Below are 22,423 nucleotides of genomic sequence, written 5' to 3'. Positions count from 1 at the left end.
GAAAGTCCTAATCAACCATTTTTCCACCTTCCATGGTACCAAATGACAGATTTTTCTAGTGGTTTTTACAAAAAAAAAAAATTCTATGCATAAATGAGCAAATATAAAAAGAAAAATACACACTTTTATCTTTTTATAAAAATGTCTTACAACTTACTTTTGTAAAGTTATATCTCAAACATACTTTTATATAAATACATAAAATCTCCACAATCTTTTTAAAAGGATGAACAGTTTCCCACTGTGTGCATGTTTTGTAATTTAATCACAGTACAGTCTATTATCCTATATATGTTGTTCACTGTATTTTGCTATTACAACAACAATAAAAAGGACCAAAGGAATAATCTTTTAAGTCCATCATTTATTAATTTAGTGTGAGCAGGATGCACTCCCAGAATTAAAATTAATAAATTAAATGGCATTTATATTTGTAATTTTGATAGATAAAATAAAATTATATTCCTAAACTACTGTTCAAACCCTTACCAATAGTTTGTCATTAGAATTTTTATTTTTATCAGAGGTAAAGAAAGAAATCTCAATTCTGTTTTCATACTTCTTGTTGTATGTAGGATAAACATGCTTTAGTATATCCAGTAGTCCTTGGTATTTCCCTTGTTGTCAATGTTGTCACTTTACATCCTTGATTATTTTTATTAGATATTTTCCTATTGATTTGTAGAATTTTTTTTTTTTTAGGTGTAGATGGACACAACACAATGCCTTTAGTTTTATGTGGTGCTGAGGATGGAACCTGCATCCCGCCCGTGCTAGGCGAGCGCTCTACCGCTGAGCCACAATACCAGCCCAATTTGTAGAATTTCTTCACATATGAAATATCTGTCCTGATTTGTGTTAGGGGCTGAAAATATTTATCCCAGTTCATTATTTTTTTGTCCTTCCTAGTAGTGCTTGTTTTTTTTTCTTTGATTACCACAGAATTTATTTTATAGAGTTGAATTTACAAATCCATTCCACTCCATAGCTTTTAGGTCAGCAAAACATTAAGGTATGCTTTCTCAGATCTAGGACCATATAAATATTTTAATTATTACTTTTAACATCACTTTTTAAATTGATGTTTACATCTTTGATTCATTTAAAATTTATTTTGATATAACATGTGACATATAGATCCAAATTTAAAAAACACATCTAGAGTAGACCTCTGTAAAACAATTGGGTGGGGCTTACTAACAGTTGTGTCTCCTAAATGGAAATGTCACATCTAAGAAGGAGAGACCAGCAGGGTGGAGTGATGGAGACTCCAGAGGGACAGCCAGCAGCAGCTGAAGCTGACAGAAAGACGATATTAGGATTTTGAAACACAACATCTAGAGAAAATGCTTTCAATTTTTCTTCCTTTAGAATGGGCACCAAAAAGACAGCCTCTTCAACAGATGGTGCTGGGAAAATTGGAAATCCATATGTAACAAAATGAAATTAAACCTCAATCTCTTACCATGTACAAAACTCAACTCAAAGTGGATCAAGGACCTAGAAATTAAACGAAAGGAATAAAAAGTAGGACCAAATCTTCATCATATCGGATGAGGTCCCAATTTCCTTAATAAGACTCCTATAGCACAAGAATTAAAATAAAAAATCAATAAATGGGTTGGATTCAAACTAAAAAATTTCTTCTCAGCAAAAGAAACAATCAGTGAGGTGAATAGAGAGCCTCAGAATGGGAGCAAATCTTTACCATAAGCACATCAGATAGAGCACTAATCTCTAGGATATATAAAGTACTCAAAAACCTTAACACCAAAAAATCAAATAACCCAATTAATAAATGGGCCAAGACACTTTTTAAAAGGGGATATACAATCAATCAATGAATATATGAAAAAATGTTCAACATCTCTAGCAATTAGAGAAATGAAATTCAAAACTTCCCTAAGATTCATCTCATTCCAGTCAGAATGGCAGCTATCAAGAATATAAACAATGATAAGTGTTGACAAGGATGTGGGGAAAAGGCACGCTCATACATTGCTGGTGGGACTGCAAATTGATGCAGCCAATATGGAAAACAATATGGAGATTTCTTGGAAAACTTGGAATGAAACCATCATTTGACCCAGCTATAACCACTCCTTAGTTTATACCCAAACGACTTAAAAACAGCATACTACAGGGACACAACCACATCAATGTTTATAACAGCACAATTCACAATAGCTAAATTGTGGAACCAACCCAGATGCGCTTCAGTAGATGAATGGAAAGGGAAATTTTGGTATATTTACACAAGGGAATACTATTCAGCATTAAAAGAACATAAAATCTTGGCATTTGCAGGTAAATGGATAGAGTTGGAGAATATAATGCTAATGAAGTAAGCCAATCCCAAAAAACCAAAGGCCAAATATTTTCTTTGCTACGAGGATACTAACTCATAATGGTGATGGGGGGTGGGAGCATGGAAGAATGAAGGAACTTTAGATAGGGGAAAGGGGAGGGAGCAGAAGGGAGGAAGCATGGGGTTAAGAAAGACATGGAATGAGTTGGACACCATTACCTTAAGTACATGTGTGAAGACATGAATGGTGTGTAAATACTTTGTGAACAACCAGAGACTTGAAAATTTGTGCTCAATATGTGTAATATGAAATGAATTACATTCTGCTGTCATATATAACAAATTAGAATAAATAAATGATTTAAAAAAACATCTAGAGATAGGTATGGTGGTGCATGCCTTTAGTCCCAGCAACTTGGGAAGCTGAGGCAGGAGGATCCAAAGTTCAAGCACAGTCTTGGCAGTTTTGTGAGACCCTAAGCAATTTAGTGAGACCCTGTCTCAAAAATAAAAAGAATTAAGAATGTAACTCAGTGGTTGAGTACCCTGGGTTCAATCCCATTACCAAAAACAAAACAAAAAAATAACAACAAAAAAAGCCATGTAGTCATCCATGGTTGTATAATTATGTTATCACTCATTTCATACTCTTTTCCCTTATTGATTTAAATACCACATATTTATATTCTTTTACTTTTATTTCTACTTTGTGCTTTTGTGCTATTTACATATTAGTACCATAGTAATTCAACTATTTTGCTTTTAAAGATGTTTTAGCATCTAGAACAGCTAGTTTCCTATTTTTTTAAAGTGCTGTTGTATCTTTCCATAGGAGTGATAGAATATACTTGGCTACTCTGAAACCATTTTTTTTAGATTATTGCTATTGATTCCCTACTGCAAACAGAGATGAAATTAGGTCAGTTTCTATTTCCTTACCCTTACTCTCATTTTCTTAAACCTGTAACTAAATTCTAAAGTTACACAGAATGGACTACTTTAGCACAGAGATACAGAATAAATTTTCATTGTAATTAACAGAAAATATGTCAAAAATCTATTTAGTGAATATCCAATACATCAGCCAGAGAGACAGCAGAGCACACTTCGGAAAGAAAGGTTTAACTTTTAAAAGAATTGGTTCTCCTGGGCTAATCTCCCAAAGGCTCTATGGAAACTAGCTCAGTAGGAGGCTTAAGTCAGCTAGGCTAGGCGGATTGGCTTAAACCAGCTATGTAGGAGGCTTGAACCAGCTAGATAGGTGTGCCTCAATCAGGTAGAGGGCAGAGTTGCAACTGCAGCAAAAGAGACTCTGCCAACAAGTTCTGTGAGCTTCAGGAACATAAACAAACAAATGCACTTGTCACAAATCTCCAACAACAAAATGTTGTGTTGGGAGAACAAAGCTTAAGACTCTTCAGAATAAATTTAAAACAACCATCTGACACAGTAAGAGCCACTGAAGGAAATTTTCTAATACCTTGAGGCTCTCTTCCTGTCTCTCATATAAGCCAGGAAAGAAAAATTAGCTTAAGGAATGTCAAAAAAGATACAGTCTGGAAAAAGGGATCATGAAGGACATCGGCACATACCTGTGCTTTATCCATGTGGACCCAACTTGAAATTAACAGATTTTATTTTCAAAGAGAATAATGCAGGACAGTCTTTAGAAGTATTGTTTCATTTCGTTTTGATGTGTTTTTTCTTCTCTTCTTCATTTAGATTAAGTGAATTTTTAGACTAATACATATCTAAGTAAGGTAAACTTCTTTCTGGATGTGAAGACATGGTTGATTCCACCAAGAATCATTTTGCCTACTGTTATGACAGAATTAGGAGATGGGATTATCGGAACCAAACTGGCCCAAGAGAAATAAGACATGATTTTAGTGGGTATCATGAGAGGTTTCATGGAATTTGGGCCTGACTGAGTGAAGGGGGAAACCCCCAGATTTTCCTTCACACACACAAACACACACACACATACAGAAAGGTGGGGGGTGCGTATACTCCTTTCAGCTTTGGTCTCAAATTTACAGCTTGCACTATAGTCTTTATCTGACCATGGAGGGAAACAGTTTTATGGGAGAATCTACCAGATCAGTGATACAGAATACATTAAGGCCCCATAACAGGTATCAACCTATATGTTTCAAACATTAAATTAGGAGATAAATGCCACCCACACCATTTCTTAAAGGTTTAATAAACGATATATGCTGAAACAAATTTTCATCATATCAAGCCTTTCACCATAAGATTTCCGTTAAGAAGTCACTCCAATCAACAAGGAGGAGACAGTTCTCCTCTTAGAAATAAGTAGTGTCTACAGAGGACCAAAAAGGAACAATGATAAGAAGATCTAAAAACATAAAACTGTATTTCATATTTTTGCTCTTGGTCTCTCAATGGCAGCCAGAGCAAAATAAAATTATTAAGATAATGAAAAAATTGTCAGCTGAAGGAAAAATTCCCTTGCTGAAGGCCATTATTCTCTTTCCAAATACAATTTTAATCCTGAGCCCACATTTTGCCTTCCAAGACAGGATATCCTTTTGGATATTCTGCCCAAGACAAATAAATTAACTTATTTACATGCTATTCCCAATTCATCCGCATATATTTGTGAAGTGTCCCCTGTATGCTATATACTGCACACTGTTGTAGGCACTGGGATATGACACTCAATGAGACAGTCCATTTCCTCAAGGATCTTATTCAAGTGGATTGGAGTGAAAGAGTCAACAAACAAGAACACATGAGATATCAATAACATAACATAACTGTTAAAGAACTATAAATACAGAGAGGAAAGACCAGTAGAATAGAGGAAAGGGAACAGGATAGGGATGAGGGGAGGAAAATGGGAAGTGCCAGAGACTGAATTGGAGCAAATAATATTCCATAGTTGTATAATCATGTCCAAATGAACCCAAATATTACTTATAACTATTGTGTACTAATAAAAAAATGGGGAAAAAGTAATGAACTAATTTGCATTTTCTTATTAAGAATGCCATTTTCTTTGTTAATTAGATCCCAAATGCTAGACTTTCCTTTTTAGATTTGAACAGATACACTAATTTAAAGACTAAAAACATTTTCTTTAGAGAATTTCATTGCTGTGTGAACAAAACATGAAATATAATCTAGTAAAAGTAGAGAAGGCATCATTTAAAAATGACTCTCCCAGTAATAGTATATTTTGTATTCACATCATAATTCACATAAGAAATTAAAAAGCCTTACCCCTTGACAGTCAAAAGTCATTGCTACAGTTATATTTTTATTCAGAGCAAGCATTACATTTTAAATTTATTTATTTTGGTGCTGGTGATTGATCCTGAGGTGCTTTATTACTGAGTTACACTTTTAGTCCTTTTTATATTTTTTATTTTGAGACAGGGTCTAAATTGCTGAGGGTCTCGTTAAGTTGCCCAGGCTGGCCTTGAATTTATAATCCGTGTACCTCAGCCTCCTGAATCACAGGGATTACAGGTGTGCACCACTGCACCCAACACTAACTTTAAATTTATGGCAACAATTTTACACTGTCACCAAACTGTGCATAAACTGACTACAATTTAAAAGCTGTCACCAAGTATAGAAACAGATTACATTATGTAATTTCATACATAAATATCATTTACTCTTTTATAGAAAAGAACAAAGGTATCCAAAGAAAGTTGATAATAACAATTTTTAAGATATATCTAAATAAATATGACTTATATACAAATAAAGCCTTCACATAACCTTTTGATTTCAAATTCTAATCACCACTTTTCCCAATTCTGCTATTCCCTGCAAATTCCGACTATTAAGTCACATAATTCTTTCTGGGCAATGGTTAAATGGATTTGGCTGCCTGGGCAGGAAGTAAGGAAAGACATGACTGGATCCAGGGCTCTGGGTGGTGCCTACATTACATCAATAGCCCCCATTCCTAAAGAATATGGACAAGTGCAAATAAAGAGTTGCACTGTCTTTCTCCAAACTCTGGCTTGGCTCCGAATGTTGTTTTGATGAAATGTCATGTAGAAAAGGCTTATTCCATTTTCAACTAAGAAGAAATTCATTGTTTGATGTATAATGGAAATGTCACAACCACTATTCAGTCAGTGGCTATGCCTTCTCGCCTATGATCCAATACTGTTTTTGTTCCTAAATACACTACCCTTGGATCTAGTCTGGAGGTTATTCAGAAATAAAAAGTGAAGGGGAGTAATAACAGTTGAGCAACAAAATCAACCCCAAAAAAGCCAAGAGACGAAGAAAACATAGCAAGGAAAAACAAGGAAACAGTAGCACATTTTCTGCAGATCCCTAATTTCTGGTCCGATTCTTGCGCTAATTCAGGTAATTCACATCATTTCCCCATCTTTAAAGTATTTTTCTTAAACTTTCAATTATAGATGGACCTTAGCGATCAACACTGTATTGGGGTAGAACAATTTTAGGTATTCTTGCAAAGAGTTTCAGAGAGAATTTATTTGATCAACTACATTTTTATCACTTTTTTTAATGTGGAGCATGAAATTAACTTGTAATAATATAAAATGTATACAACTATAAATATTAATTTGGAGCTGACAAAAAATGAAATGGAGCATTTGGAATATATAGGATAAAACATAACCAATGGGTCTATGGAATTATGACTCCTAGTATTGAAGCAATAGCATGTGTATGACCCCCTCACAACTCTCTCTCTAATGACATAGTTCACTCTCCTGTTTACCTTGCATGATTAAACTCTAGGTTTTGCCTTACCCATCCTTTTCTTTTAATCCACAGAGATGGGCAGAACTCTATAACCAAGCTACAAAAAATAACCCTAAATACCGCCTTTTAGAAATGGGAAATATATTTGAGTTCACCAGAGTACTTATGATTCAAGAAAACAAGGATATATTTCAGTTTGTCTTCAGAAAACTAACTTAAAAGAAGTAAATTGATTTAGCTAGTATAATAACTGAAAAGTACTTTTGATACTATTAGAAGCATCAAAACTATTCTAAATATTCAAATATAACAAGCAAATAAATTTATTTTACTGGAAGAATGCTGGTAGAACTTACCTTTGATATCCTAATCCATATTTTGTATTCTAGAAAATTATTAATTTATATCTATTTGAACTAGGTAGTCTTTCATAGGTAGTCTTTCATAGTCCTTCCTGAGTTATTTATATTTTTTTAATTTGATGGGTAGGCAAGAAACAATATCATTATCGGACATAAAAAGATTTTATTTTTTAATACATGATACAGTGCCAACTACTAATGTAACTTTACACATGATGTTATATTTCACTTGGACTAAGTTTCACCCAATTTCAATTTTTGGCAAAAATTTTTAAGTGAAATATAAAAGATCTTCATTAAGGAAAAATAAAATGGCTGAATTACTCCCATTTTCTCATTACAGCATAGCAACTGAGATAACACACTAGATGCAAAACATTCATTGGTTCTTTCCAAATCAAACCCTTTAAGGCTATGGTACGCAAACCAATACCAAAATAGTGTAGGTTATATACCCACATATGCATATTAAAATAAAGAGATAAACAGTCTTCAAAACTCCAAGTCATATTTTTTCTTGGATTCAAATTCAACAACAAAGCTTGTTCTCCAAAGGGGAGACACTCACCTTCACATTTCTGAGTAGTTTCACTCTGCTTGTGACCAGCAGGGCACCTGCATTCAAAAGAGCCCACTGTATTGATGCAGTTTCCTCCCTGGCATATTCCTGGAATAGCCTGGCATTCATCAACATCTGCAGGGAGAAAATATTTTTAATATAGATATCACTGGTTTTCAAAATATCTATACATAGTTCTTCAGTGTATAAAAGAAATTCATTGTTCTTATGAGAATGGGGTACAAGGGTAGGTATGTACGTATGTTTAATTTATGTAAATAGTATTATAAGTCTGATATTTTTTCTTTACTTTTCTTTGGAGATTTTGTTTCTAAGATCCATCTGTGTTGTTATGTGGAGAATCTGTTGCTTTGATTTGTTACAGAACACTTCTTAATGTGTTCATTCTCCGGGTGATGGGCACCTTTAACTTCTTAGCACCTCAATGTGTTATAAGATGAATGTCCCCATTGTTTCTTTTGTTTTGGTTTTGTTTTTGTTCCTTGTGACAGGATCTCACTGTGTTTCCCAGGCTGACCTTGAGCTTTGTGTTCCTCCTCTTTCAGCCTTCCTTGTAATCCTCCTGGGCTACCAATGAGCAATATCATGACTAGCTCCTGTTTCATTATGAAGTTGAACTGACCATGCACTTTGAAGACTCACAGATTCTATATCACTCTGCTGTAGACTCAGAGCAGAATTACTGGATCATAGGATATGGATGTATCTAGTATGGAGAGGGTTCAATGGTTCTTCAGAATGCCTGAAGCAGTCTACACCCCTCTGCTGTTTATGAGAATTCCTGTGTTTCCTCTATCCTGCCAGCAAATGATATTACTATCCAGTATAATAATTTTCTTTGAGCTAAAATTTGTAAAGGGATGATATTATTATTTTAGTTGTTTCTCCAATTACTAGTTATTATTAGTAGCTTATTAGATTTTTTTTTATCTCCTCATCTGAAAGTTGCTTTTTTATACATCTTAAACACTATTATATTGGGATTATTGTCCTCTTATGGTAAATTTTTAAAATTTAGAATTTTAAATATTTGACCGTTTTATACATTGCAATTATTTTCTTCATCTTTTATTATGTTTATTAATTTCATCTGCTTAGCAAAAAAATCATTAGTGAATCAATGAAGTTGTAATAAAGATTATTTTGACACATGAAAGCTAAAAGTTTCCAAGAAATGTCGTAGGAAATACTTCAGGTCAAATATAAGCAAGATAGAAATTAAAGTCTACATCAAGAGTGAAAAACACTGAAAATAGGAAATATGCTAAAAATATAAAATATGTATTTTTTTTATTTTTAATGAACTTATAGATAACTGATTGCTATAAGTGATGACAATAATAGGTATTTTTGAGGTTATAAAATATATAGAAGTAAAAAGCAATGATAACAGTGTGGAGCATTAAGGAGAGAGATGGAGGTATATGATTATGAAATTATTATAAGCAAAATGGCATAAAAGCATTTGAAATAGACTGCAGTAAGATATGTGTAGAAAAACACTAAAAGTAATTAGATATAGCAAATAATACAATTGAGAAGATAAAATTCAGTGTAAATATATATGCAATTAATCTAAATAGAAGTGAAAAGAACAAAACAGGAGACCAACAGACAAGAAATAGCAAAATGCAAATTTAAATTCAATAACATTAAAAAATTATATGCAATGCAAATGGTACAGATAATACAATGAAAAAGGCTGAGATTGTCAAATTTTATTTTAAAACATCAGGACTCAAATCTCTGTTGCTTACCAGAAACCTACTTTGATAGATTAAAAAGTAAAAAAGATGAAAAGGATATATTAAATAGTACTTAAAAGAAAGTAAAGTGATTATCTAATATTTTGCTTATCGGGACAAGAAACTTAACCACTGATAAACATTGACACGTCACAACAAACAAGGGCTTGATTCACTAAGAATGTTAAATGTATATGCACTGATTAGGAAATGTTAAATACCTAGAGTAAATAAAACTTTTGCAGATAGAACTTAAAAGGAAAAGACAAATCCATAATTACCCTGTAAATTTCTACTTTCCACTTAGTTGACTAATAGAACAAGTAAACTAAAAATCAGCAAAGACATATAAGACTTGAACTGTACTTTCAAATAACTGGTAAAAATTAGTATTTATACAACACTCCATGCTTGAGCAAAGAATATTCTTATCAAGTGTGTAAGACTATCTCCCCAGGCAGACTACATTCTGAGACCATATTAAAAACTTGTTATATATAAAAGAGGATTAAACTCACCCAAAATATGTTCTCTAGACACAACAGAATTAAACTAGAAGTTAATAAAGGAAAATATCTGAAATAGCCTCAAATTTGACTTTTAGCAATATACTTTGAAATAATATCTGGGTCAAAGGCAAAGTCACATGAAAAATCAGAACATATTTTGAATTAAACAAAAATTAAAATACACTATATCAAAATTTATCAGATATAACTAAAGTGGTACGTAGAGGTAAATACATAGCATTAAATGCTTATATTACAAAAAGAGAATTCTAAAATCAATGACCAAAGTTTTGATATTAATAAATTTACAAAGAGGTACAAATTAAAGTAAATAGAAGTAATAAAGTAATAATGATAAAACACAAAACAAACAATGGAAATAATCAATACCTCTGAAGTGTGGCCTTCTGGAAATATAAGTAAAACTGATAGATCTCTATCAAGACTGATCAAAGAATAAAAGAAAGAAAAGAAATGAACTACAAATACAAAGAATGAGAAATGAACTACCGCTACAAATTCTTTAAAGATTAGAAAGCCAAAAGAAATAGGGTAAACTAAATTCATCCTACTTATGGCACGAAATTCAGTTACTAAGATGAAGATTATATATTCCTTGAACAGCACAAATACCAAGGTTCACTCAAGAACAAATGGATATTCTGAATGTAAGTACATCTATTAAAGTATTTAACTCACACTTTAAAATCTTTACACAAAGAAAAGTTCATGTGTAAGTGGTTTCACTCGTGCATTCTTTCAAACATTTAAGGAACAAACAATGCCAATTGTACAAGATTCTTACAGAAAAAAGAAGAGAGGACATTGCCCGACCCATTTTATTGTACTCATATCACTCTAACGCCAAACCCAAAGACATTATGAGAAAAAAAAAATACAATAATCTCTCCCTGGGAGAGATGCCCCAAAATCCTTGTAAAATCTAAATAAGTCAATCTTTAGCATCATCACGAGAGGTTTATTCCTGAAATTGAAGATTTTGTTAAACCCTGAAACATTGATCAATATAGGTCGTTAACAGATGGCAAAGAGCATATGATTAACTCATAGATGTAGCAAAATCAAGTGACTAGATTCAACTCTCAATCATGATTTTAAAAATCTCAGTAAACCATGACTATAAGGGAACTTCTCAGTCTGATAAAGGGCATGCACAAAAATACTACAGCTAATATATTATAAATATTTGTGAGCCTTCTGTTTTAGAGTATTTGTATCTATGTAAATTTGCCTCGATTTCTTTGTCAGAAATGGTATTATAATTCAGTAGGTTTTTATGGTAAACACTGTCCATAAAATAAATAAAATATGGAAGGTTATGCAAGTAGTCTATTCCAATCAACAGGCTAATATGACAGATTTCCTAATGTATATTTAATTACAAAATAATCCATTTTGTATTAGATGTTAAAGTACAGAAAAATATTAAAAATAAAGAAAAAAAATAAATGACCCATTGATGTCACTTAACAGTCGGTCCTTTTAGACTTTTGTTCACACTCACAATGAGAGTAATGGTATATATATTTAACAAGGATGGAATCCTACTATATGTGTTGTTCTGCACTTTTTTTTTCATTAAAAACATGCTGTAGATCTGTCTCTGTGTCATATCTATAGATTTACTCTATTATTTTTGGTAAGCCCATAAGTTGGTACATGTTAGTGTATAAATTAAATAATTCAAGCCTACAAAAGAACTTAGCATCCTTATTATTTTTTCCTAGTTTTAGCTGTGTCTATAAAGTTAATTACAATAGTCCAAACTATTTTGGTACTAAAATTAAAGTAAATTTCAGTGTCTTATTAAAGGATAGCTGATCCACACAAAAGTCCACTGGAATGAAATATATGGCAGGAAGTTTATATATTGGACAGTTTAATTCAGAACATTTTAAACCTCATTATTTTAAAATGCACTACATTCCCACCCTCATTACAGTGTGGTATAAAATGTCCCTAGAAACTTTCTGGCAGATAAATCAGAGAAAGAATATTATGATATAAGCTGAAAAATGAGGCCAAACTTATAAATCCCTTAATACTACTCATAAAATCTTAGACTACATACTTAGTAGACTCAGTAATTTTTCAAAGGAAAAAGTAATCTGACATTACAGGGTTTATTTTATAATTGCCTAAAAAGTATTTTCCTAGAAGTAAAAAAAAAAGTCATTTATTTCTGAAGTCTCCTGGGCTATGCAGCTCTACAGAATTAGTTTCTTTTATGTAGATAAAGTTAGTAGTGGAAAGGAAAAAGGACATTTCAAAGAAATCATATAAGAATAATGAAGTTAGACGTAAAAGCTTACCCAATGCTTTCTCTAAAATCAACAACAAAAAAAGCAAGACTCTGACCTTCAAACCATGCAAGTTTACACATTTTCAGTCTTTAGCACAAGCAACTACTAATTAATTTTCCACTGCTCAGATTGTGCTGATGTATTTCTGTCTATCTCTTTAATTCAGGCACATATTAAGAATTTCTTTAAATGCTGAATTATTTCAAATCACATGGAAGAATTTTATAGAACAAAATTCTTTCAAAACTTAAACCTTATACAATCACTTTAGAATAAGTCTATTGAGGTTTAAATAATGGTGTGAAAGAATAATAATTCCAGTTCATGAACTCATTTATTCTCCGACTTCCCCAAGTATCTTGCCTTAAAAGATTAAACTCATTTTATTATATCAATTAATATTAGATAGTATATTATTTTTAGTTCATGTCCAAACATGGAAAAATATGTGCAGTGGCACAGACACATAAAAATGGTTTATTTAATCTGTACGTGTGGGAACCAAGGACTACAGAAATAATTAACATGTTTGATAGTATGTGTTTCTTAAATGTTTCTTGTCACCAAGTTAAAGGTATTTTTTGAATGGGAGTTCTTATTTTTATGCTTTATAAATGTTCATGCATACTACTTTTACTTCCATAAAAACAAATGTCAGAAAATACAACTGAAGAATAGGTCAATCTCTGGAATCTGAGAAATATGTGATATCCTGCAACCACTAGTTTATCCAGAACACCCAATGTGTGATACACAAAATTCAACATTGAATAAAGGATCATCACAACAAAGAAATATTGGTAACTTAGTACCTGATGAATTCTAAACCATCAAAAGAACAGAGCCTGTTTTTAACTCAATGCTCCTTATCTTAACAAATGCCACCATCCATCTTCAGCTACTAGAGTCAAATGGTGACAAACCTGCCATTTCCCTGTCAATTCTCATATACCATTTTGTCAGCAAAAAGTGCCTACTTCCCATACATATCTCAGATCTTCCCTCTGTTACTATACTTGTCTTAGCCTCTATCCTATATTCCCTGCACTACTGCAGGAACCTTGCACCTGGTTTCTGGGCTTCTTCTCTCAGCCCCATACTGAGTTCTCTGCAGAGAAGCTGAAGCATGTTTTTATGCTTTAATCAAATCAAGCAAGCACATGTTGTTACTTCTGCAGTTTACAGATACTGGCAGCTGTTTTCTGTTCTGTGTTGTTCTGAAGAAGTCTGAGATGAGTTGGGACATTCCCTTATTAGAAACACTCAAACCAAAAAAAAAAAAAAAAAAAACCTTGCTTATTGTGCCTTAATATGTCCACAGTGTTCTCATTATCTTCTGCTTTTAGTGAAGGTTTGTGTTTTCCAGTGAGAAGACAAGCCATTATCTACTTTAGATAGTTTTTTTGTCATTTGTAAACATGTTTTGTTGTTGTTGTTCAGCTCTGTTCATATCTTTAGTCTGGCTTCAATGTGTGGCAGATTTTCTATAATCATTTATTGTTCTCTGACATTTTTATTTGTGTGATTTCCTGGTGTCACTAATTTTTTTTTTCATTTGTATGTATGCATATAGTATTGCTTTTCTCATTGGGTACAGTTTTAAATTCTTCTTCAATGTCTTGCTTTAGTACTATCAGTTCACTTTTTATCTCATTTGATTGTCTTTACCTAATTCTTCTTTGAGCATCTTTTTAAAAGAAAGAACATATTATTTTTAACTTTCTTGAGATAACAGAAGTATAAGACCTTTGCATTTATTTAGGGTAGTGATTTTTTTTTCTTCCCCAGAGACACAAAGATTTACTTAGGGAAGCAGACACACATTCCAGGAGAATGAGAGCCATCTCCAGAAGAAGAGATGGCCTGTTGGGGGTTGTACTTAGAAGTGTGTTCTTCACCTGCATTTTCTGTATGCTCTTTTTCTTTCTTTTTCCTCCCAATTTTTCTAAGGAGGGCTTTTAAATTTTTTGCCATTATCTTGCAATGGGACATTTCCTGCTGAAGCCAGGTGGCAAGAGTCAAGAAGAAATGAACTGGTTTGAAAACTTCCATAGGGCATACAGCCAGAAACTGTCCCAGCCCCCTACATTTTCTTTTCTTGCTCTCAACTTTCAGTGGGTGATGAGCTCCCACCTTCCACCTTTTTGAGATACTGAGTGCTTGCTAGTGCTTTCTCCCCCTGTCTGCTTTATTCCAGGAGTGCTTCTGGGATGGAAGGAGAATATTCAGAAGTGGATTGCCTCCCCCTTTTGAGGTTCTCCTTCTGCAATCCTACTGTTACAGTGAGGATCTGAAGTCAACCCAACTCTTCCAGGAACATTCCCCCCCTCTCCAACAGAACACCAACAACCCTAGCTCTCTCTGTTAGTAGGAACAAATTATCACCCACCAAATGGCCTATCAGAGTAATGATACTTTAAGTCAATGTTTAGAAACTTCTCCCACCAAGTACCTGGGATCATCATTGATTTTAATGGAGCCTTACAGAATGATATTTGAGAATGCTGGATTGTTCTTTGTTATTCATTTCCATGGCAGTTTTTGTTCAGTTAAAACTGCTGCCCTTAATATGGTACGTTTTAAGTCACATTTCTAGATCTTACAAGTAGTGGCTTGTCTGATAGTATCATATGAAGTTGGACTTTATCATGATTTTGTTCATTGGGCCTTGAAGACAGTCAAGATAAATTTGCTTGGGCTGTACGTACTTTGAATAAATTACATGAATTGAATGAATTGGACAAAAGATATATCTCCTTTTTACTTTGTGCTATAATGGAAGGTCGGGACAACTTTCTACTCAGGGCATCCTCTTCTCATTCTAAAACACAGGAGGCTAGCCATTGCTGCTGGGTTTCAGCTGAGATTAAACTCTGCTCTTTTCTTGTGCAATTAGACTAATTAGTTTTGTGTCCAAATACCATAAAAAAGAACACACTTCTTTATGTATATATATATATATATATATATTTTTTTTTATTTATAGTTGGACTCAATACCTTTATTTTACGTGTTTATTTTTATGTGGTACTGCGGATTGAAACCAGTGCCTTGCACACACTCTACCACTGAGCCACATTCCCAGCTCAAGAACATACTTCTTTGTTCAAGTCTATGTTCTGGATCCTACCTACAATCTGTGTGGAGTCTGTGAATCCTGCACCTGTCAAGTTACCTGCAGTAAGGAGCTTAGTGTCAATCTGTTATTACTGTCAATGATAGAAGAGATGGATTTTAATAAGCAAATTCCTTCAGCTGTATTTTCAGTTTTGAAATATACAGGATAGTTTAAAAGAACTAATCCCTACATAGCAAATAGCATAAATTAATAATTATGTGAATTGTTTTTTAACATCTTTAAAGATTTTAAGAACAATCAGTTCATCTGAAAACATCAAATACAGAAAGCCAAATACTAATCTTAAATAAAATATCACTTCTAATTACAATAGACTTATGCAACTAAAGATAGGAAAAAAAAAACTATGTGTAAGAAAATAATACGTCATATGCACGTGACAGTTATAACATGTTTAAGCTTCAACATATTCTTGGAAGGACGTATGACACTCTAAAAAAATCTTTCATTCACTTATTGCTTAAATTTTAAGGCCTATATGAGATGACTTTGGCCTTTGTAAGGTAAAATGGAGGAAAGTGTAAGGCTAAATGTGGATAAAGGATAAGAGCTAGAAATCACAAGATTCTCAAAATTACAGCACTCAAGAGCCATGTGGCTGACCTCATGGCACCCCAGGAAGTACACCTTCATTTCCCACAGTTATCCCGTTTATAACAAATTATGTTTCAATCCCTCTTAAGTCATGAAGTCATTATGACTGCATCAGCGATGGTATCATTATGTTCAAGACTTTGGAAATGACTTCGCTTGGATAAAATGAACCGTGTTTGAGAGCCAATGTTAAGTAACTTACAGTTACTGTCCACATAGCTCAGATTTAGTTTTAACTTTATAAAACTTTTCAGTTATCCTATAAAATGATCATTATTATAAGAGAATCATGACATACATAAACTGTGTTAATGTGTTATTTTTTCATGCCCTATCTCTTCCAAATTAATTTGGCTCAAGTATTTGAGAAGCAGTCTAGGAATTTAAAGAGAAAAATGAAATCACCATAAGATGCAGTCTAAAAATAGCCTGAATTAAAGATTATTATTTAATTGAAAACTTTCTGATGATGCCATGATTTTGAAATAAAGCAGAACTTTTCCAGACATTTTAACCATATGGCAAATTTCACTTTACTCCCATTACTCTGTTAATCCATTAGATTTTAAGGCAAGGAGAGTCCAAAAGTTATCTTTGCTATATAAACAAAATCAAATAAGTAAGTCTTCAGACGTTACTAATTCTGGAAGAACATTCACAAAATTTGAAATCAGAAGACAAAACTTATTTTTTTTAAAAAATAACAGTTTTCTGTAAACCCAGGTCCCTCTGACAAAATATCAGAGTAAAGAAGCTTAAGTATAAATACAAATGAGGAAAGTAAATAATCTGGGGATGTTTCGGTTAAAGTTAAGGTCTTTTCTTGGTCTGAAATGAACTATTTCTTCCTTTGAAATAGAGAGATTTCGAAGTATTTCAATATTAATAGCATTTATCAATCCAAAAGGTATTTCCTAAGTATTCACTACGTGCCAGGCACTGTTCTATATGTCTCAGGCACAAATGTACAAAAAGATTTCTGCCTTCTGAAAACCTACATTCAAGCTAGGGAAAATAAAAACAATGAAAATAATAAATAGGTATCTTAGAAGGTGAGAAATACTATTTAAGAAAGTATTATTCTATTAAATCCCATCAATATTAATGTAGAAATATAAGCAGTATTTTATAATTATTTTTATTATTAATCTATAAAATTTACATGGTATTCTATACATTAATCTGGGGGAATCTACAAATAATAGAATACACTATTCAGAATATACTATAGTGCATCTTCCTATAGGAGAAATTGTTGCATTCTTTAGTTGCATAATGAGACTTTGTATTCACATGACAAATACAGAATTTTATTGTCCCTAGTGAACAATATTGCCATTTAACCCAATTTTCTTTATCAAGGTCTTACATGTGATGGTTATCAAACAAATATTACAAGTCACAGATGACGTGGATATTATATGTGAGGAAATTACAGTTTCCAATCTGCTGAGTTATCGATCATCCCCTAGGCATCCCTGTAGTTCTGATTTGAAAAGAACTTTCATATAAACAACTATTTAAATACAGGCTGAACATCCTTTAGCTAAAAGACATGAAACAAACTAGAAGAGTTCAGATTTTAGATTTTTTTCAGATTTGGGAATACTTGTCTTTCCATAATGAGATCTGCCTTAGGGATAGGACTCAAGTCTAAACACAAAATTCATTGTTTCCCACACACCTTATATCACAACTTAAAGGTAATTTTATACAACATTTTAAAGAATTTCGTGCATTTGACTATTGAAAGATGAGGCCAGGTGTGGAATTTTCTACTAGTGATGTCATGTCAATTCTCAGAAAGTTTTGAATTTTGGATTATTTTGGATATCAGATTTTCAGATTAGGGATGCTAAACCTATTATAAAACTATAAAGCTAACATTAGAGGCTACCATGAGGGATACATTTACCAAACTATGGAGAGTACTCACACTTTATTACTGAGCTCTCCAAACTGCAATTTTTATTTGGGGGTTTAGAAAGCTGAATTGCTTTCAATAATATGCCATTTAAGTGGATGGGGTTGACATCATTTTTGCTTCTGACATTGCTTATTAGCATCAACTTGAAAGACTTCAGGTCTATATTTGTATGTGATTTAATAATAACAAATAAACCTAACTCCCCATGTCTCAAATATGAGTAATATCATTTCTTGGAATAATACAAAAAAGTCATTTCCATTTTCTGTCATCCTACTGCTATATGATGTGAAGGTAACTGCCATTGGAGAGCTCACTAGAGAAAATAATCCCAAGCTTCAAAAGCTGATTTAGTATATAAAACATGGATGGAAACTGATTAAAATTATTATTACAAGTAAATAGGTAACAATTTCTGGCTAATTGGAATCAACTCCTATAACATCATCAGGTCCCTGATCTGGGCTTGATAGAGACACCAGGTCATGGATGTGGCTGTGGAGTTCCAGATGAGCTGGAAAGAAGATTGCAACTGAGCCAGGTCACAAGGTCTGAAATGGCTGCAGTCATGGAATGAATTTGCTCTTTGTTTTTTAAGACACTACTGATAACAATATGAGGCCAATTTATGGTGATTCTCTTCTCCTGATACCTGTGGTCAGGTTCTCATAACTTGAAAGAAATTAAGAGAAGAGAAAATGTGTTTATCCTGGACATTTGCATGTGTTTCGCTGTGGGGTAAGAGTTAAACCTTCTGGATGAGGATACAGAGTGGCTGATCCTTTGATTGTATGAAATATTTTAAATTGTTGTTTTTAATTTCCCTCAATTTTTCCTATCTCCCTCTCTTCTTTATTCATGTCAAGACCTGAAACAGTTACTAAGTAGCAAAAAGACAAACCATCTCTAGTAGGCTTGCTAAGGAGACCTCTCTTGGAAATAGGAATTGTGTTAAGGATTATCACCTGCGGTGCCAAGTTCTCCAACCCAGTCAAAGGAGAGGTGAGACGTGGGTGATTGTGCAGATAGGAAGAGACTGACTCACCTTGGCAAGCTCCTGTGCGAATGTTGGGGATGAAGCCCCGCCGGCAGGGCTGTGGCTGGGCTGGACACATCTCACAAGGATGACCCCATGCCCGCCCGATGGTAGCACAGCACAGAGTCTTTGTGCAGACTATGCCTGTCAGCTGCCCTTGGCACATCTGGTTGTTGACCTGAGTGAAACAGGGGCCGGTCCTGTAATCTGGAATGTAAAAAAAAAGATGGGAAGACAGGTTTTATGATTATACACTAATCTTGTAAGATAGAACAGAGACTATTTCTTCTGACCAAACTTAACAACAAAAGGTAAGAGAGTTGCATTTTGAAAATTCATAATTTTTCCACCATGAGAAGTGCATTAAGAGACTTCAATGTATTCTACACTGGACACTGTAAATAGGTGCTCGTGGGCTGAATCTGGCAAACAGATGTGTCTTAATGACTTGTATAATGTTTTTAAAGAATATAAATTAGGGGCTGGGGATGTGGCTCAAGCGGTAGCGCGCTCGCCTGGCATGCGTGCGGCCCGGGTTCGATCCTCAGCACCACATACCAACAAAGATGTTGTGTCCGCCGAGAACTAAAAAATAAATATTAAAAAAAAATTCTCTCTCTCTCTCTCTCTCTCTCTCTCTCTCTCCCCCCACTCTCTCTCTTAAAAAAAAAAGAATATAAATTAGTAGCCAACATTGTAAAGCTAAGAAATTTCACACAAAATTTGTATTTCTGGCTTTTCTTGTAAAATTGGAGGTTCTAGCCACACTAGGTCCACCAATCTATGTGTTTTTCCATTGCAGCCCTCCCTATAATTCCTACGGACAAACGTCTTTACTTATTGAGATGCCCCACCTGGGCCCGGGGGGCAACTGCATGAGTGACTCTTCTCTATCTAGCAAAGACTTTAGTTTCAGATTAGGGGATAAGAGTTTAGAAAATCAAAACAAACCAACAAAAATAGGCATTTCCATAGCACAAATATATTCTGGCAGTCTAAATTGCCTATAAATATTGGGTTCTAACAAGATGATTTCTGTTTGTGTGTCAGTCTGTTTAGTTCTATGGTTAACTCAATGAGGAAGACAGTACTAATGAGACTCATGCTCATGGATTCTTCATAGTCAAGTTAATCTTATATAATCTCTGTTCTCTAGCAGATGACTATCAATGTTCTGCTCTGTTATGACAATGATTAAAACCTTAGTAGATGTTATGTGTGATACATAAATAGACTCTCCTGTAAATAGTGAAGATGGTCCATTTAGTCCTTGCATCTCCAAGTGTGGTCACAGGACCAGCAGCCTCTGTATCTCTGAAGAGCTGGCTAGAAATGCAGACTTGGGCCCAGCTCCAGGTCTCATAATCCAGAATGTGCACTTTTAACAAGCTATTCAGAAGATCCATGTGCATCTTAAAGTTTAAGGACTGATTTAGAATGCAAGCAACTCTGAGACTGGTGTTGACTATTTTTACTCTGCTCTTCTTCCTGCTATCATTTATTCCAATTAACCTTTAGGATGATCAATAAGCATTCATTAAACAAAACTCAATAATGAACTAAATAGTTTTTAATTTGAGTTCTGTTGTTGCTGTTTTGAAAGACACAAGAAATCACACAAAGGTCAGTTTCTTGAGGACTGACCTTAACATTTGCTACATTTGCTTTGCTTTTTACTTTTTAGGTACCAGGGATTTTTAGGTACAACAGAAATGTGGGGATAAAGCACCCCCACCCCTAACCTTTCTTACAAAAACTGTAGGCATGGCTATGATATAGGGAATACTAGAGACATTATTCCATTTAAAGAGGAAAGCTAGAACAAGTTTATTCCATATTTTTGTAAGAACAAAACAAGTTCATATTCAAAAGAAGAGTCAATAATATTCATATGATTTTCCTGAAAAATTGTTACTGGGAAAACCAATCTTGGGTAATAATTTTACACTCAAAACCCTAAGTTAGGAAGGTGAAGACAGCATATAAAATGCTGCTGTATGATAAAAACACAATGTAAAGCAGTGAAAAACTTATTTTTTGATGGATAATGAAGCTTTTTCTTAGAGGAAAAGAATATTTTCAAAGCTCAATATAAAGAAACAAAATCAAGAATAGGTAACTTTTTTTGGCAATTGGTTTAATGTTCTTTTACTCTGCAGCTGAACTTCAACAAAAATAGCTCATTTTAATCCCCTGCATAAGAACAGCAGATGTGCTGGCTGCAAATCATATTTTTGAAAAAGATGATCTCTGGCATATACGTGAAGATATGTCAACTTATAAATAAGCACGCTTCCCATACCACAGATTGCCGGGTCATACATTTTTAATAATCTATTCTATTGTCCTTCAGGCAATAACTGTTTGGTCATTTAAAATAAATATTAAATTACATATTGTATTAAATTCTGAATATATGGGGGAAAGTCTATATTTTCACAAAAATATTTTTTTAAAATTTTATATTCATGCATAAATACTAGGCTCATATTCTTCTTACACTTCTTGGATTCCCAGAGAGAAGTCTACAAACCTCCCTCTAACCCCTCTCTTCAGGAAATCAACTTTCTAGGAGACACATTCTTTCTTCTAACTATTGTACCTTCTTAAAATTATATCCTCTTAGCATGGTCTCTGTGGAGAAGGGAAATATGTGGACACAGACAGCTGATTGTCCTCCGCAAATGACCTCTGGTATTGAAGGCACTGATTAAGGTAGCACCAGACTCCCATCCCAGAAATAGAGTTTACCACTTCTTAGTTTTTCTTTGCTTACATTTTCCTCCTTAAAAATGAATCTATTTTCTTAAATGATGATATTTTGTTTTCTGGTTAGCAATTAATTACTTTATTTATTTTTTATTTTTTAGGTACCGGGTACTTTACCAGTGAAATATATCCCCAGGTCTTTTTATTTTTGAGTTTAAGACATAATCTCTTTAAGTTGCTAAATTGTGGAGGCTGGCCTCAAACTTGAGATACTTCCGCCACGGCCTCCCTAAGCAGTGGGATTATAGATATGCACCACTGTGCCTGCCTAATTACTCTGAAGTTTAAATTTACAACTATACCTGCTTATTCAAGAAGTGGTAACGTGTAAGAACAAATGCTAGAATATAAAAAAGGAATTTAAATTTCCTGATCAGATGAAAACATCTCATTCCAAACTCTACT

General features: G+C 33.6%; 1 protein-coding gene across 1 annotated transcript in view; it reads right to left on the bottom strand.

Moving 5' to 3' along the window:
- The window catches only part of Fbn2 (fibrillin 2), a 221,771-nt gene that overhangs the window by 139,013 nt on the left and 60,335 nt on the right, over window positions 1–22,423 (bottom strand). Inside the window, exons 6-7 of the mRNA XM_005324144.4 lie at window positions 19,259–19,456; window positions 7,964–8,089 (exon numbers count right to left, since the gene is read on the bottom strand). Of these exons, the coding sequence (XP_005324201.2) occupies window positions 7,964–8,089; window positions 19,259–19,456 (324 nt within the window). The remainder of the gene's footprint in view (window positions 1–7,963; window positions 8,090–19,258; window positions 19,457–22,423) is intronic.

This window comes from Ictidomys tridecemlineatus, chromosome 1 (assembly GCF_052094955.1).
Source record: "Ictidomys tridecemlineatus isolate mIctTri1 chromosome 1, mIctTri1.hap1, whole genome shotgun sequence".
Classification (NCBI taxonomy): domain Eukaryota; kingdom Metazoa; phylum Chordata; class Mammalia; order Rodentia; family Sciuridae; genus Ictidomys; species Ictidomys tridecemlineatus.
This window is presented reverse-complemented; position numbering and strand designations above follow the sequence as displayed.